The sequence below is a fragment of the Homalodisca vitripennis genome, chromosome 3 (assembly GCF_021130785.1).
Source record: "Homalodisca vitripennis isolate AUS2020 chromosome 3, UT_GWSS_2.1, whole genome shotgun sequence".
NCBI lineage: Eukaryota > Metazoa > Arthropoda > Insecta > Hemiptera > Cicadellidae > Homalodisca > Homalodisca vitripennis.
Genome location: NC_060209.1, coordinates 58,895,107 through 58,913,819, shown reverse-complemented (window position 1 = coordinate 58,913,819; position 18,713 = coordinate 58,895,107). Strand labels below are relative to the sequence as shown.

Sequence of the window (18,713 nt, the reverse complement as noted above, 5' to 3'; positions counted from 1 at the left end):
ATTATCAGTTACCCATGTCTTCACAAGCAATTTTCAAAACCAAAATGTGTAGCCAACTTAGTCAAAGCACTTATGATATAGTATGATGATCTTCTATGACATTTTTCAAACGTAAATAGGCATGAGATCAGGTACATATCATTTAAGTGTTCATGGTCAGACGATCATAGGTTGGGGGACTATCAAGTTTTGCACTTATAATAGCATTTCTGGTTCAAATGAATTATATTTCCGATACCACATCTCAGTTTTCCTTGTTGCCCAAAACAAAAAAAATCTATACATAGGTCTCAAAAACTTATTTTGGTAAAACAACCGCTTATTTTCAGCTCTTGTTATCTACTTCTGGTTTAATACATTTCCAGTTGAGTTTGCCTAGATCAGTTTTTGAATATTTATTATTCTGTTACTAAATATTTAGATAGCATTATACTTAGTCTTATGTTATACATAGTATGTCAAATAAATATAGATTATCCATCTTAATTTGATTTTTTATAGCTGGTAAAAGCTATTTGATATATTAGAGACAACTTTTATGGGTGTGCAGATTTTCAATGTTTTGCACTAACATATAAGAAAAGTCATAGTCAGTATTACAGATACTTACTTTTTTTAAACTTGGTAAGTTTTATTTGTTCCTACTTACATAGAGAACAATGAACAAATTGCATAAAAATGTATTAAGATAAAAAATTGCAGTTTTCCTGTATCAACACGTAAAATATTAAAATTTTGTTTCATAATATTTTAGTTTAAAACTTTCAACAATTTTATCATCCAAATAAATATTGTTATATCTTACTTTTCCAGCAACACAATAAAACAAAAAATCATCCTATTATGTTTATTTTAGAAAAATCTTTATTTTTTGGAACACTACACAAATAGCAAACTTAAAAAAAAGAAAGCTCAGTTATAAAAAAAAAACAAAGCTCAGTTATAAAAAAAATCAATTCAGTTATACAGGTACATACTTTTTGTAATTTGGTATGTTTGTTCTTATGTACATAAGAAAACATAAAAAGGATATATACAAATACGAGGGGTATTAGAAAAATAAGGTTCCCATGATTTTTAAAAATAGATTTAGCTCTATATTTTTACTTAGTGTTATACATAAATTTAAAACTTAAAAGTTAAGCTATTTTTCCACATAATCACTGTTTCTGTCCAAACACTTTTGTAGACGATGCTCCAACTTTTCTATCCCCATGTTGTAGAATTCTGCCGCCAATCCTTTGAGGAATTGAGTAACCTCTTCCTTGACTTCATCATCGGTACTGAAGTGTTGGCCACCCAAGTGTTCCTTTAATTTTGGGAATAAGTGATAATCACTTGGGGCTAGGTCTGGGCTGTTTGGGGGGATGGGGTACAATAGTCCAGCCAAAATTTATCAGCAGTTCTTGAGTTTGACATGAGACATGAGGTCGAGCGTTTTCATGGAGAAGCCTCACACCACTGGACAATCTTCCTCTCCGGCGGTTCTGGATCAGTTTTCTTAATGTGTCGCAATATCTGTCAGAGTTTACTGTTGTTCCATGAGGCAAAAAGTCGATCAAAAGCAGGCCCTTCCTGTCCCAAAAGACGGTTGTCATGACTTTCCCAGCAGACTGTGTTTGCTTGAACTTCTTCGGCTTAGGCGAAGTTGAGTGACGCCATTCACGTGATTGCTGCTTGGTTTCGGGGGTAAAGTGAAACGCCCATGTTTCATCGCCTGTAACAATGGAATCCAAGAATTCTTCCTTGTTGTCTTCACATTGTTGCAAAAACTGTTTAGCACACATGACACGTTGCTGTTTATAGTTTTCTGTGTGCATTCGCGGTACCCACCACGCACACACTTTGTGATAGCCTAATTTTTCTGTTAAAATCTAATGAATTGTGGTGCTGGAAATCTCAGGAGTAAGCAAAGCAAGTTCGTGAATGGTGATTTTCCGATCTTCAAGCAATATTGTCTCAACTTTTTCAACAACTCCATCTGAAACTGAATGCCGTCCAGTTCGGTTTTCATCGTGAATTTCCATGTGGCCTTCTCTGAATTCTCTACACAATTTCCGAACGTGTTGAACATATATGCAGTTTTCCCCATAAACTTTGATTAACTGACGATGAATTTCAATATGTGAAATCTGTTTTGCATTTAAAAAACATATCGCAGCACGAATTTCGCATCTGGCGGTAACAACGATAGGGAGCTCCATCTACTGTACTGTTGGACGTAACGAGGCGCAAGTGGTATGTAAGATCTTACTATCAGCTGTAGGCGTAACACCTGATGAGTAAGACAGTGTTGCCAGATTTCTCCCAAGATATCGCATTCTGTCTCGGCGGCATTGATAGGGAACCTTATTTTTCTAATACCCCTCGTAAATTAAGATCATAAAATTACAATTTTTTATTCCAAAGTTTAAAAAAAGGTTGAAAGTTGAATCTTTGTTTGTATTAATTTTTAATTAAAATTGTCAACTGTTTCATCATTAAAATAAACATTACTGGTTATAGGCTACTTTCCCCCCTATATAATAAAATAAATATATAGAAAAATAAACATAATGACATCTTATTATATTTATACTGTTTTAAGTTTCGAATTATTTGGCTGAACACTTTACAAATGCCAAAAGAGTACTTGGTACTGACCAGTAGCGTAGCCAGAAATTTCGTTCGGGGGGGGTCCGAAACCGGGGGACGTTTTGTGTGTTATTTGCCAATGAGTTCACTGGTAAAAGGTAAATACCAAAAATATGGGCTTTAGTAACTACGCCTTATAGAAAGTGAAAAGGTGTAATAGGCAAATTCAACTCTCACAGCAACTCTAGTACCACAAATTTTCTTGTATAGCTTTGAAAAGTTTACGAAGTTCGATTCTGGCACCAAAGTGATGTTGGATTCTCTGGATAAGAAAGAAAAAGAACAAAACAGAGCTTCGCTCAAGTGTATAATTGACACAACTATATTCTGTGGAAAAAATGAAATACTCCTTAGGGGACATTGGCCCACTGACGGCCGAAAACCCTTTAGAAAAAGAGGGCAATTTTCTAGTGTTACTCGGGTACAGATCAAACTAACGGTCGGAAAATGCACCAGAAAAACTCTACTGATTAGAAGTTCGGCTAGTTTGGATTTCACTGATTGAGGTATTTATGAATGAGTTATAATGACGAGTTTTTGTGTCATTAAACTGTAGACGAGTATATAATTATCGGAAAAAATCAAAAAAATCACTTTCGGTCGGAAATAAAATACACCTGAAAAACTCTAATGATTAGAACTTCAACTACTTCGGACTTCAGTTATTGAGGTGAACGTGGTATTTTTTATTTAGTTAGGACGACGATTTTTTGTTATCATTAAACTGTACTCGACTACCTATATAATTATCGACAAAAAATCACTTCCGGTCGGTAAATACCGAAGAAAAGCTCTCTACAGATTCAAGTTTTGAGGATTTTGGATTTCACTGGTTGAGTGGTTGAGGTAAAAGTGGTACTTATAATTTTGTTAGGACACTGATTTTAGGTACGGTATAAATTCTACGCCGACTAATAAATATATAATTATCGAGAAAAAAAAAACAAAAATAATCACTTCCGATCGGAATATACTAAGGAAAATGAAATAATACCTCAGTCAGTGAAATCTAAAGTAGTCGGAACTTCTTATCAGTAGAGCTTTTCAAGTGTATTTTCCGACCGAAAGTGATTTTTTATATTTTTTTTTATAATTATATACACGTCTACAGTTTAATGACACTAAAATCAACGTCGTGGCTTAATTCTAAGCAGCCATTTTACGTCTCTCAGACGAATTTGAACGAAGTGGTCGCTAATTTAGACTGTCCAAGTCCAAGTCGGGTCGCTAGGATGGCCTCTGGGCGCTCCTCCTGGTCTGTGGGCAGTATCTGAGCGGTTGAGCTCAATGACTTCCCTGTCAACTGGAACAATTTGCTCCTGCAGCAGTCTAGCAGCTGGTCGGTGTGCCACTGAGGGCCACTGCTTCATTGAAGAGCCGGGTGAGGTTTCGGCCAAAACGGCTTGTAGGCTGTGCTGGGCGGGGGGCGGCGGCTTTTGCTGCTGCATCAGCTGCTGGCGCCTCCATTTGTTGCGGCGGAGTGGCTGGTGTAGGTGGCCACTCTAGTTTCTGCCGTGGAGTCGCCCTGGGCCTCTGTGTGACCGGATGGTCAGCCACAGATGCCGACGGGCGAGGCAGTCGGTTGGCTGGGTTCCGGGGTTTCCTCCGGCGCTTCTTCTTCTGCGGCATGTCGACTTCAGCTTCACTCTCTGATACGGAGCCCGCTGGTGACTCGTCCCGCGCTGGTCACTTGGGTGGCTGGGCCGTTGGTCGCCTCGCCGCTGGTTTGGTTGGCCGGGACTTGCGGCCTAACTGGACAGCTGCCGCTCTGGCCTCCTTGTAGGCTGGACACCCACGATAGTTGGCGTTGTGATCGCCGCCACAGTTGCAGAAGTGACCCTTCTCCGTCGAGACTTTAGGGCAGTTCATCTTCAGATGATTTTCCCCGCAGCGGACGTATTTTCTCGGCCTCCCGCAGCTGCCGGAGCCGTGGCCAAAACCTTGGCACCGGTAGCACTGAGGTGGGCCGGCCGGCTTCTTGTAGACAGTGACTGAGACCCTGACATGGAGCAGGCTTGTCACGTTGTAGATTTGGTAAGCCCGCTTGGTGTCAGGGTTCTCTCGCTCACTGTCCCTGGTCAGCGTGATCAGCCAGCTCCTGGTAGGTCCCCTGGCTGTCCGAAGTCGTGCAACCTCGTCGACGGCGAAGCCCTCATCAGTTAAGACATCATCGGTACGGAAGAGCTCCACATCATCGGTGTCGGGCAGTCCGCTGATCACAACCTTAACCGATCTTTCACGCCCAACGTTGTGAGTGTAGAAGGGCAGCTTCTTGGAACATACCTCTGAACTGCCCTGAAGTCTACCAGGGTGGTCACTTTCTAGCGATAGTGAGCACCGCGGAATGTTGTCGTCAGGCCATCCCGCGCCAACTCCTCCAACTTCTTGGCGTGGGTAGGCCAGTCCGGAACACTGTCCAGGAACAGCAAGGGTATCCTGGGCGTAGAAACCGAAGCCGTAGGTTGGTCAGATGTCACAGTAGCAGAGGTGACGTTGTGGCCTTTAAAAAGGCCCTTTGCTGGAGCAGCGACCTTCTTAGGCGCCGAGCTGGCAGGTGGAGTGCTAGGCCTCTTAGCTGGCTGCCCGGCGCAAAGGCACGCTGTTCCATCTTCTTGAAGATGTCACTCATGTTGTTCCAGGAGTTGTTGACACAACGAGCGCTGGAGGTCGATTGTTCGCCGTGTTACAATTTAGGTTACTTTGCGACGTCACGTGACCGCGCTCTATAGCAATACCGTGATTACACTACACTATCCGAAAGGCCGAGCCCAAAAGTATCGTTTGATACTTTATGATTTAAACGAAAGAACAATTATATTTTTAACAACGGTCACGTTAATAAATTAAATCAATCAATTTAATGTTTGTAGACAAGAGTAAATGATAACTCTCCTTTTTTCTCCTGCTCCATGCTTTGTTTTTTAATATGTCTTAAAATTTCGGGGGGGGGGTCCGGACCCCGTGGACCCTCCCCTTCGCTATGCCACTGGTACTGACAGCACCACTCCCTCAAAAGTGTTTGGCGCTCAAAGGGTTAATATCAATAAGTTTGAAAGGTATTGTATCAATAATTTATTATATCAGCTTTATAGTTTCCAGGTTTCAAATTAGCTGAATCTGGTGGATTATTTTAAAGAATTTAAATCTGAAAACATTTGTGATTAAATAGATTTTTCAGCTGTATGGATCTGAATGTTGAAAGGACGTTTGTGTCTCAATCATGTGTTCATCTTGTCTCTTCTTGAAGATGCTTATGGTTAAATGAATGTTTCAGCCTGTATGGATCAGAATATTGAGAGGCTGTTTGTGTCTCAATCTTGTGTTCATCTTGTCTCTTCTTGAAGATGCTTATGGTTAAATGAATGTTTCAGCCTGTATGGATCAGAATATTGAGAGGCTGTTTGTGTCTCAATCTTGTGTTCATCTTGTCTCTTCTTGAAGATGCTTATGGTTAAATGAATGTTTCAGCCTGTATGGATCAGAATATTGAGAGGCTGTTTGTGTCTCAATCTTGTGTTCATCTTGTCTCTTCTTGAAGATGCTTATGGTTAAATGAATGTTTCAGCCTGTATGGATCTGAATGTTGAAAGGACGTTTGTGTCTCAATCATGTGTTCATCTTGTCTCTTCTTGAAGATGCTTATGGTTAAATGAATGTTTCAGCCTGTATGGATCAGAATATTGAGAGGCTGTTTGTGTCTCAATCTTGTGTTCATCTTGTCTCTTCTTGAAGATGCTTATGGTTAAATGAATGTTTCAGCCTGTATGGATCTGAATGTTGAAAGGACGTTTGTGTCTCAATCATGTGTTCATCTTGTCTCTTCTTGAAGATGCTTATGGTTAAATGAATGTTTCAGCCTGTATGGATCAGAATATTGAGAGGCTGTTTGTGTCTCAATCTTGTGTTCATCTTGTCTCTTCTTGAAGATGCTTATGGTTAAATGAATGTTTCAGCCTGTATGGATCTGAATATTGAGAGGCTGTTTGTGTCTCAATCTTGTGTTCATCTTGTCTCTTCTTGAAGATGCTTATGGTTAAATGAATGTTTCAGCCTGTATGGATCAGAATATTGAGAGGCTGTTTGTGTCTCAATCTTGTGTTCATCTTGTCTCTTCTTGAAGATGCTTATGGTTAAATGAATGTTTCAGCCTGTATGGATCTGAATGTTGAAAGGACGTTTGTGTCTCAATCTTGTGTTCATCTTATCTCTTCTTGAAGATGCTTATGGTTAAATGAATGTTTCAGCCTGTATGGATCAGAATATTGAGAGGCTGTTTGTGTCTCAATCTTGTGTTCATCTTGTCTCTTCTTGAAGATGCTTATGGTTAAATGAATGTTTCAGCCTGTATGGATCCGAATGTTGAGAGGCCGTTTATGTGTGTGTCGATCTTGTGTTCATCTTGTCTCTTCTTGAAGATGCTTATGGTTAAATGAATGTTTCAGCCTGTATGGATCAGAATATTGAGAGGCTGTTTGTGTCTCAATCTTGTGTTCATCTTGTCTCTTCTTGAAGATGCTTATGGTTAAATGAATGTTTCAGCCTGTATGGATCTGAATATTGAGAGGCTGTTTGTGTCTCAATCTTGTGTTCATCTTGTCTCTTCTTGAAGATGCTTATGGTTAAATGAATGTTTCAGCCTGTATGGATCAGAATATTGAGAGGCTGTTTGTGTCTCAATCTTGTGTTCATCTTGTCTCTTCTTGAAGATGCTTATGGTTAAATGAATGTTTCAGCCTGTATGGATCTGAATGTTGAAAGGACGTTTGTGTCTCAATCTTGTGTTCATCTTGTCTCTTCTTGAAGATGCTTATGGTTAAATGAATGTTTCAGCCTGTATGGATCAGAATATTGAGAGGCTGTTTGTGTCTCAATCTTGTGTTCATCTTGTCTCTTCTTGAAGATGCTTATGGTTAAATGAATGTTTCAGCCTGTATGGATCCGAATGTTGAGAGGCCGTTTATGTGTGTCGATCTTGTGTTCATCTCGACTCTTCTTGAAGATGGTTATGGGTTTCGTCCTGACACAAAAATCAAGGTTTGTCAGACAGTTTTAAATATTATTTTTATTTATAAAATTCAGACATTTTTGCTGTATAAATATTTATTTATATTTTATAATATTCTCCCTTTAGCAGAAATAAACTTTGTTTAGTAACTTTATAGTTTATAGTCAGTTAAAATATCATAGTGAATTTAAAAACCGTATTATGGCAATTAATTCTGAGATTAACAAGGTATATTTTATTCTGAAATATACTGCCTTTGATAATGAAAATACTGAAAATCACCAGTATAAAAAAATAACAGTATAAAGTGAAACCAAAATAGCCAAACTCAGCTAAAACAGTGATTCGATTAAATAATTTACTTTTGCATGGTTAATAAGGTCCATTATTAACCAATCAAAGAAATGTAATATTGCCATTGCCATTGCCTTTACCTGAAAATCTGTCTGCTGATGTGTTTAACAATTATTTATTAGCAATGTCCAAGAAATTTGTGATATAGTACAATCTAATATTAATGACCATTACCATTGTTTTAACTCCTTTATTCACAAATCTTACAATGTGTATAATGAATAGCGTCAATGTCAATATAAATATAACTGTGTTGTATAAGCTAATCTAAATGATGGAAAGTTAACTGTGTTCTAAACTTTAAAACTAGTTGCTATAAGTAAGATTAAAAATAATTAATATTTGAAAAAGTCATCAATAGAGTATATAGCCAGATTTCTTTAGGTATGATTTCAGTTTGTATTTTGAATTATTTAAAATTTACTGTACTAGTTCTAAATTCTGTGGTGAGATGAAGTAGGACCTTTATACCCCTAAAATGTGTCATTTTTCAAAAAAAACTTAAGTTATGTAACTCCACAGGACAGTTGGTGCGGCTGTTGTAAATATGTTTACTTGCTAAGTTTCAAGTTGAAGTTTTCGTTACATGCAACACTGTCTCTAATATATACAAACCATAATATATAATATATATATACAAACCACAAACAGTAATAATTTTAATTCCACAAATAGTTCATTTAAGTCCGCAAATATAAATAATCTTATACATAATTTAGATAATGGCATCATTAAATTCACCTTTAGGGTGTTTAAAGTTGAGGAGGCCCACTCAACTATTAATATCCTTGGCAGTAGTTTATGCCTTAATATTTTTGGTATAAATGCCATTGAAATAAGCTGCTAAAGATATCTTTGAGGTTTTAACCTATTTGTTCAGTAATTTTATCATGCTTAGGGTTCTCCCAGAGGTGTTAACCCATTGAGGTAGTAGTTATATTAGCCTCTGTAGACCTGATAGCAGCAATTAATTTAAGTGAAAATGTAAGCTTTTTTGCTTTTTTTACTGTAATAACTTTTTTATGATAATGATTTTATGATAGGGCAATGAAATTTCAAACATCGTTTAAAATAATTTGTCCCTCTACATTTTTATGAAAAATTTAAAGAAACAAAGTGTATTTAAAAACTTTGTATCATAAAAAAAGTGTTTTGCAAAAAAAGAAATCAAAATAAAAAACCACATTTTTTAAATTCAAGAGTTTTAAACTGTGTAATTGTAATACTCCATAACGTTTTTACACCGAAACAATAACTAATCATATATCTAAAACAAACAAACAAAATTAAATACTCCCCACTGATTTTTTAATTATTCAACACAAAAGTCAGTAGTTATGGTAACTATATTGTTTTATGGTAAGATTTATAGTTCACAACACTGTATGCAGACAAGTAAATTTTATAGTACATAATCTAGTAGTATCTAGTAGTTATTTACATTATTTGTGCGGTCACTGTTTTTTTTTTAGTAATTTCCTTAAGTGTGGAAAGCCTTGAAATAATTTTCAAGGTGCAGCAGCACTTGGCATTGTTCACATATTCACCTGGTTTCTGCTAATTTTCTTTTACGTTTGCTTGGAAAAATTGTCCCACTGTTTGCCAAAATTTCATTGAAAGTGTTATAAATGCTATCAACTAATATAGGCCTATCAATAAAAGAATCTATGGGCCGAGGAAACTAGGCCTAAGTCTAATACAGTATTTCTAGGTCTACAAAAGTCAAATGTACTTTCCTGTTGATCATCCTCATTATCTGAAGGAAGGATAATATCATTCGAGTTGTCCTAACTGGGAAATATTAGATAACCTCCATCTTCAGGGTCTGAGTCGTTACTCAAGTGTCTAATTATCTTGAAGCAGTCAATATGGTTTTGACGATATTACTGTATTGTGGTGCCATCCAGTTTTAATAATTTACTGTTTTGAAGACCTGGAACTCCACAACAAGGTCCTCTTCAGGTCCTATCACAAGTCCAAGGCCTTTGACACTAGGATGGTGATTTGATGGACAAGGTGTTCCTTTGTAACTTTTAACAATTTGCCAGTCCCCAATATTTCTGTATTTGCTTTTAGTCCAGAAACAACGCCTTAAAACATTGGTAAAGTGTTCTGGAACACTATATTTAGCGATGTGTATTATTTGGGCATTATTATTTTAGTAGTCATGTTTGTAACTAAACATATTCTCTGATGGAAGACAGTGATTAAGTGATTTTATATTTTACGTTAAATATATAAAAGACTAATATCGCTATTACAGTTGGTAATATTCTTACAGTTGGTGAAACGTATTGAAGGACATGAAGTCAGCTGGTCTTTAGGGGCAGCCTTCCACTTCCTACAGAACGGCTTATAACACAGGCAGATCTCCCTGTTGAATGTAATAGAGCACTAGTGATGCTACTTATTATAAACTCTGTGCCTCTTTAAATGTTTTACTATTTTTATAATTATATAAATTTTAGCTATTTACCTACAGTTTTTAAATGTACCCTATGAAGTAAATACATAAAATGTAGCTGTAAATATAAAAGTAAAATGTAAATTTATATTTACAGCTACATTTTATGTATTTATTTCGTAAGCTACATTTTAAATCTATTCTACAGTTAAATTAAAAACTGTTAATATTGTTGTTATTGTAAATTGTTTTAATGAGTTTCACGAGTAATGCACTAGTTTTAACATAGCTTATACATGGTCTTACAAAAGGTGAAAGTAACAACCAAACTGCAAAACATAAAGCTATATAAAATGTATTTATTAGTTACATTTGGTTTGTTGTAATGGAAAGAATTAGTTGTATATAACAGATTACAGTTGTAACTTGTTTTCACTTTGTTAAATGTGTGTTTTATTAAATAGTATAGAAAAGATTTTTTGCATGTAACAGATGATTGTAATAGATGCATGTAAAGTAAAGAGCTTATAACCGAACCACAAGTAAGAAGTAAAATAAAAATTAATAGTTGGTGTAAAACAATAACCCAATTGGAATGATATTACTTTTATCTTTCTTTTTTACTTCCAGTTTTAAAGTAACACATTAGCTAATGCATTATAATGAGCATTAAATACAGTTATGACGCTACATTACTAGATTTTTACTTAATTTTTGTGTGGAAATGATGCTGCATGGGTGTATAAGCTATTTACATGCATCTATTACTATCACCTGTTACAACTAATTCTTTCCAACCTCTTCAGAAAAAGTTAAAACAAGTTACAACAAACATACAATGTACAACTAATTCTTTCTGTTTATTTCTCTTTAAGTTCAAGCCTCTGTATGATATAAATGTATGTATGTTGACAAAAGGATATCATAGAGGGACTTGAACTTATAAATGTATAACAATAAGGTAAGGCCCTGTATAAGCTGTGTTAAAACTAGTTAAGATGAAATAAAAACAACTTTTAGGATAGTCTTTAAAATATGATTAATCTTGTAATTACATATCGTAAAAGCATTCCATGAATTTCCTGGTGCTGTCATGTGTCTTATATTTAATTTTAGATCTAAAATTGTCCTACTTTATTTTACTTGATTTTTATTAATGCTCATTTTGACAATAAATAGTGAAATTTAAATGTCTGCTGTTAAATATGAATAATTTTTCATTGCTGAGTTATATTAAACTATTACTTAATTACAAATTAAAGTAATCGTTCAGTATAACTAATAAATTTACAATATGTTTTAATAATAACCCTCTACATTGACCATGTAGTATTTAATGAAAATACTTTAATCAATTCAAGTTTATATTCAAATGAATTAATTGTTCTAGGTTTATTATTAAACCCAGAACAATTGATTCTCGTACATTCAAAAAACTACTTTTTGTATGGACATATTGATATTCAAATGAATTAATTGTTCTAGGTTTATTATTAAGCCCAGAACAATTGATTCTACATTCAAAAAACTACTTTTTTATGGACATATTGATATTCAAATGAATTAATTGTTCTAGGTTTATTATTAAGCCCAGAACAGAACAATTGATTCTACATTCAAAAAACTACTTTTTTATGGACATATTGATATTCAAATGAATTAATTGTTCTAGGTTTATTATTAAGCCCAGAACAATTGATTCTACATTCAAAAAACTACTTTTTGTATGGACACATTGACCGTGTTTAAAGCAATCTAGCATCCTTATTGTAGGTAATGCTCATTATATTGTTAGTATATAAAAGATTAAAATACATTTAAATGTGTATATTTGATCAATGAATTTTCTTTACACAGTAGCTGTTTCCTTTATGTGCTTGAATAGGACAGTTCCACCGGCATGAATGTCTGTAACATAAAAATAGCATTTTACAACAAAGAATATTATTTTTAACTTTTAAAATGATATTATTCTCTTATAAGTGCTAAAAATTTCATTTTAGTTTTTGAAAATAAATATAGTTATACGGTTTAATGTTACTGGAAATAAATCAAATTCTTTTTTTGTTTTACCTTGTTTCATGCTTAATAAATATGTTGACAATAGGATTCAAACTTAAAAGTAAAGGTTTTAGGATAGTATCTAATGTTTTTTAGAAATAGAACATTTTTAGTTCATTTAAATAATATATTTAAACTCAATTTGATAATAGGATTATTATCAAATTGAGTTCAAATATATAAAGATTACTTATGCCATAGTATAGCTGCTCTTAAATACATCAATTACCATTAAAATATCATTCCACAAGGTCTAATGAACAGATTATATGACCAATAATTACATTTGGCATTTGTTAAAATAAAATCCAATATTCCTGCCTTTTGGTAAATTGCATTTAAAAGTCAGTAATGATATTTTCATTACATTCTACATGGTTAATTTAGTTAGAAAACAGAGTGCAAATCTGTAAAATAATACTTGTGTTACAGTATTATTTTACAGATGGACATTCTACATTGTTTTATTGTATACTTGTACAAGTATACAAAATGTTTTCAAAGAACATTTTGTATACTTGCTGTTTTATCATTCTATATATTGTGATTTTTTATACAATAAGTTTTTGTGTAGTACATTGTGATTGGAATCACTGTTGTAATGTTCACTGGGTGATTCTTTCTGGAACCAGATGTAGATGTGGAAATATAATTATTAATTATTCAATACATACAATTTTTAAATCTCATTAATTACATTTTATACCCAGTGTCCAATCATCATGTACATTAACAATATTTATAATATATTGTAGTTAACATTAATACGATTTCCACGTATTAATGTTAACTACAATATATGGAAATCGTATTAATGTAGTTTCAATAAAACATAAAATTTGAAACATAACAATGTCTTGTCCATGAATTGACACAATTAAGAACATTTCTCTCCAAATTTTAGTCTTAAATATAGTGTAGCGTAAAGAGGTTGTATACAAAAATCATATGTTAGTTTCTACAATAAATAACACATCATAGAATGTTATGTTTCAAACTTTATTTTTTATTGAAAGTGACCAATAAGGGTTTAATTTTACAAAATGTATAGAAAACTTTAAATCATGTTACTGTGAAAAATATAAACCATTTTATAGGTTGTATTTTGTTTTTTATTTATAAAAATATTCTTAGTGTTCATGTCCTTACCTTTTTTATATTTTATGTATTGAATATCAAAAAGTAAATTAAATTTTCTATAGTTATATGCAGTTATTATGCTTGAATTAGTTCACAAGAGTCGGTCCTTGAATTTTTCATATGCACACAAATATTAAATATTTGCCAACTAATAATTTTTAATATTATTGCTTTTATTGTTTTTTTGTGAGTTAAATATGTTGTCAGAGGAGCTAATACAAAAACTTAATTGTTATTAACACATTTTGTCAATTGTACCAAGACTATGTATAATATAATGGGCATCGTCATTTCTTGTAGGATATGATTTTCTTTCTAATATTTTTTTCTCTCTGATATAAATACTATTAATACTTAAAACTAAGATAATAATGGTTAAAAGTTAAAAATGGATAAATAACAACATCAAACAAATCAAGAAAATATGTAATCAACATTATTCTCTTATACTTGTTAAAGCACTGATTCTTAAGTACACATAATTGAATGGGTAGTCTGTTTCACCACTTTTGAGGTAACAAATAACTATACAAGGTGTACCATAAATCGCTTAATCAATGCTTTTTCATTCCCCTAATGAATGAAGTATATTTTGAAATCCATGGTTATATTTAGTTAAACAACTGGTAAAAAACAAGTTCAAATTCCATTGTTATAATTAAAATCAAAATAAAAACTGTTAATGGCAAGGGAAAATGATTAACTCCCCAAACTGAACTTTTCCTTTGGGCTTAAATAAGAGTTGTGTTAACTACCATATCTGAGGCACTGATACGTTATTTTGTGATGAATATAAACAGAAGACAATTGTCATGATTTTCATGGATAAGTAAAGTGCAGCTGTGGTAGATATATTTGACTGTCCCTTAGCAGACGTAGGTAATTAATAGTCCAATTACCAGTTGTGTCTGTACGTGAGGCTTGCATTACTGTGATTCCAGTTTTAGTTAACTAGGCTATTGGAATCCAGTCACAATGCCAACTCCCATTCCTTCACCGTTCAAAGGTGACCTGAACAACTGTGCAAGATTATATTTCATCAAAGGGGTTGTTATCTGAACACCAGGTGAAAATAAAGACCCCTTATTATGCCTCGATTTGTAATCTGGCTTCCAACCTGCTGGGTTAAAATGAAATAAAAATCGTTGGGGTTTTTATTAAAACAGGATGAAAGAAAAAGTAAAATCGTAATTCTTTAGTTAAATAGTAATTTTAAACTGTGTTTGTTGAAAAATGCATTCCTATATACCATTTGGAATGAAAGATGGGAAACAGGGGTCAAAATGTGTAACACATGGGATGTCATTTGTTGTTTTCAGGGTCAGCAGATAAGTCAAGTATAATTATGTTTACAAGTCAATTGCTTGATAATATTTTCTAAGTCATAACCTTCATTGACTGGTTGTAACATTTCTCGGTTTCATTGCTATTCATCAGCTGTTCACTTCTATTCAATATCTGTCTTTGTCATTGTTACGACCATTCTTATTTTTTTATTGAATTAAAATAAAAAGTAGAAATAGAAATTAGTACAAGTCATTGTCTGCACTAGTTAAGAGTCGCACATGTAATCGTTAAGATCACAGACTGGGTAATAACGCAGTACGATACGTTTATTAGTACAAACTATGCAACTAAAAAATAATTTTACTCAGTAGTGAAAAATTGTTTACAATATTGTTAACAGTATTTATTTGTTTATTAAAAATATTGTTTTGTATCAGATATGAAATGTATAAAACAGTGTAACTTGTTAGTTGTCACTATCTATCAGATGGAAACATGTAATATTTCAATACATTTAATTTAATTAAAACATTTATTACATTATGCTGTAGTGATACATTACTTTATGAACATTGTTGTAGTTACTTGCGGAGCATTTGACAGTACTGGAATGGTTCAAACATATTTTATCTTAATTCTTGCGATAGTAAATTATATTTTTTAACTGTTTGAAATTGTCTAACAAAATATTATGACATATGTTAAAAAAAAAACTGTTAGTGTGTTCCAAAAATGATAGAGCAAGTTGTGAAGCTCAAAATTAATTTAAATGTTAGTTAAATTAGCCAGTAAAATGAACTTTCTATCAATGCAATCAGTATTTTCCTAGTTAGTAAAGGTTACATAAGCATGTAAGCTGTTATAACAGATATTAAAGCACACGTGAGTGGTAGCTAATCAGCAATGTTCGATTAGTCTTCTGAAAGTATTTTGTTAATTACTTAACATATAGGTACCAAGTTCAGTTAGAGATATAGAGCACAAACAGGGTCATGACTACACTAGCATTGTTGGCCACTGCAGGGGTCAAAGTATTGTGATAGAGAGACAATCACTTGTTCTCCTTAAATTCTAGATTCCTGATGTTGTTTTAAATAAATGTTTTAATGTTATCTAAAGCTGTTTTGTTTTTTTCCCAAATATGTCATTTGATTTTTCAAGAAAGTTGTTACAAATAAAATTATTTATTATGAATTTTTTATAAATATAGGTGACATATACGTGGCTTGAAACTTGAAAATGTTCATATTTTTTTAATTAAATTAAAATAGTATTTCCTTTCATCCGAAAGTTTTTGAAGAATATTGAGATGAATCTTTATCTTGAGATTAGTTTGTTATCCAGTTTATATCCCCAAACACACTTGAGGCCAATGAAAGAAATCGTAGCATGCTTACACCCTATCTCAACTTGCTGAATCAGTAGTGCACCAGTGAGACATCTCAATGAGCAACCTTACCTGGACTAAGAGAAGTCATCAAGCATCCTTGAGTTTAGTTGATGAAATTATTATGCTTGAAGCGAATCTTTTGTCACAGAAACATTTTCAGAGTTCATGATGTTCAACAATGAAATTGGATTCTTGTTCATGAACAACCTACACACCATGAGTTAGGATGTCAGATGCACCAATAAGATAAATATATTAATAAATATGACATATGTTCCAAGCAGTTTAAATGTATCTAGTCAATATGAATGGATACACAAAGTGCAATGGATGGTATGGGGATTCTTTCTCGAGATTAAGAGGTTTTTTAGGTAGTTCCTTGTTTATGGACATGGTTGTGATAGGACTTCTGGTCTCTATACAATGTTTTTTTATGGACATCGATTCTTCCCTGAGAGACAGTTTAAATGTGGAAATAGAGATGTGGGAAATGACTCACTGTACAGTAATGGCTTGCTTGTTGAAGTCCCAAAATTGTAGGTCAAGTAACACAATAAAAGGTCAGGAGTGTGATGATTGAGATATATCAAAATAATAATGACTGACCTAATAATTATTTTGGAATTTACACTTTAAAGTATAAATTCATCTAAGTATCCCTGTTGGAGGCTTCAAACGTTCAAGTGTTGTGCAGTGAGGTGCGATTTCAGTGGCACTTGGGGATATCTCACCATAGGGCTTCCAAGCCTATTCCTCTACTTCACTGTTAGAATATAAATTTAAGGGAGGTTTAAAAAGAATTTGAGTTATTGTGTAAGAATTGCTTAACTTTATGCACGATCAAAGTTATTCCCTCCGATGTACAGCACATTTGAAGTCATGCCATGTCTTTAAAGAACCCAGGCTCATATTTTTTATCTTATTAAAAACTCAAGCATAATGAGATTAGGTATTTTTGGAGTGCTAAGACACTAATGCAAAACCCTGCAAAATTTTTGGCACTCATTGTTCTCGCTATGATACTCCTCTGTCCAACCAACTATAAACTTTACCAATGCAGTGTTTTTACAAAAACACATTTCTTTCTTCATCAATCATTTTTTCACCATTGTTGGAGCCAACTCATCCTTACACACCAAAATGAAACTCTCCTCATATTACAAACTTAAAAATTGGTGTTTACTTGTAATACTTAATAATTTACATTGTTCAATTGTTTTAAAATTCAAATAGCTATAACTACTGAATGAATCGACCTTTTTATGTCCGGTTTGCGGAATTGTACTCTGCTAAGTAAGACCTTTAATTTGATAGACCAAACTTGACCTATGCTGCTATTTAAGAATTTTGTCTGACTCCTTGTGGACCGTCCCCCAAAGGGATTATCCGGTCGGTAATTGGGCAGATGTGTGCGTTTTTATCACCAGTAAGCACGTGTGAACTTTGGTATTTCTTTCTATTGTGGTTTAAAAATTAAAAAAGAGGTTCCAGACTTAATTGACACCCTGTATCATTATGCATCACAATTTTAGAAATGATCTATGATTAACAATTTCAAGCGTGTTGAGGGGTTGCAGGTTGATTGAATCAGCGGAAAGAGAAAAGGGCCTCAGTCACAAATTTTTACGAAAATGAGTTAAGCCCGAAAATATTATCTTTGGCAATAAAACACATCAAAGTAAGTTGAAAGGACCTCTGTCCTACTGGTTGCTATGGAGATATAAGCTCCTCTAATATAATGTTGTAAAGAGAAAGGGCCTCAGTCCGAGACTGAGGGCCCTTTCTCTTTGTTTTCTTACTCTATGCCTATCACATGTTCCAATGAAAAACATGACTTCTACAGCTGTTTTGTTCATTCCCCGGCATTCCTGTGTCTACTGTTGTTTGGTTATGTGCTATGCAGTGAGTTTGAGGTTAAATTTTACCAATTAAGTACCGGTATTGATTATTGACCAATAGTTTCAAAGTTAAACTTAATATTTTATTGTTTACTGTCTACTGTAGTTTGATTATCTGCTATTCAGGAAGTTTTAGGTTTCATTGTTCAAAGTTAAACTTAACCTTTAATATGATTAAGCAATGGATGAAGAACCTAAAGGAAAGGAGAGAAAGAGTCAAACCAGAGCTAATGGAAAGCCAATAAAAGGAAAATGGCTAGAATTAAAGGTGAATCCTATATCAACTCAAGAGGGATAGAAGCTCCTGCTGTAAATCCTGGACCACTTTGCAGGTAATTTACAAAACTATTCTATTCTTCTTGTTTTTAGGCTAGTCACAATTATAATATAATAATACTCATATATAAGCATGTGATATAAACGGAATATCTTGGATTTACTAAGGAATGTAATACCAGGAGGAATTCGTAATAATAAAAACAGTATTTTACATTTTAATATTTTCCTTACAGATGGCAGGATGAGTTGCAGTGAGAAGAT

General features: G+C 33.6%; 1 protein-coding gene across 3 annotated transcripts in view; it reads left to right on the top strand.

The window, feature by feature from the left end:
• The window catches only part of LOC124356942 (ectonucleoside triphosphate diphosphohydrolase 5), a 48,368-nt gene extending 34,807 nt beyond the window's left edge, over positions 1-13,561 (top strand). For all 3 annotated transcript variants that reach the window (XM_046808269.1, XM_046808268.1, XM_046808267.1), the window contains exons 12-14: positions 7,562-7,668; positions 10,275-11,882; positions 12,070-13,561. In XM_046808269.1, coding sequence (XP_046664225.1) covers positions 7,562-7,668; positions 10,275-10,352 — 185 coding nt within the window. In that variant the 3' untranslated portion in view covers positions 10,353-11,882; positions 12,070-13,561. The remainder of the gene's footprint in view (positions 1-7,561; positions 7,669-10,274; positions 11,883-12,069) is intronic.
• The last annotated feature ends 5,152 nt before the right edge of the window (positions 13,562-18,713 follow it).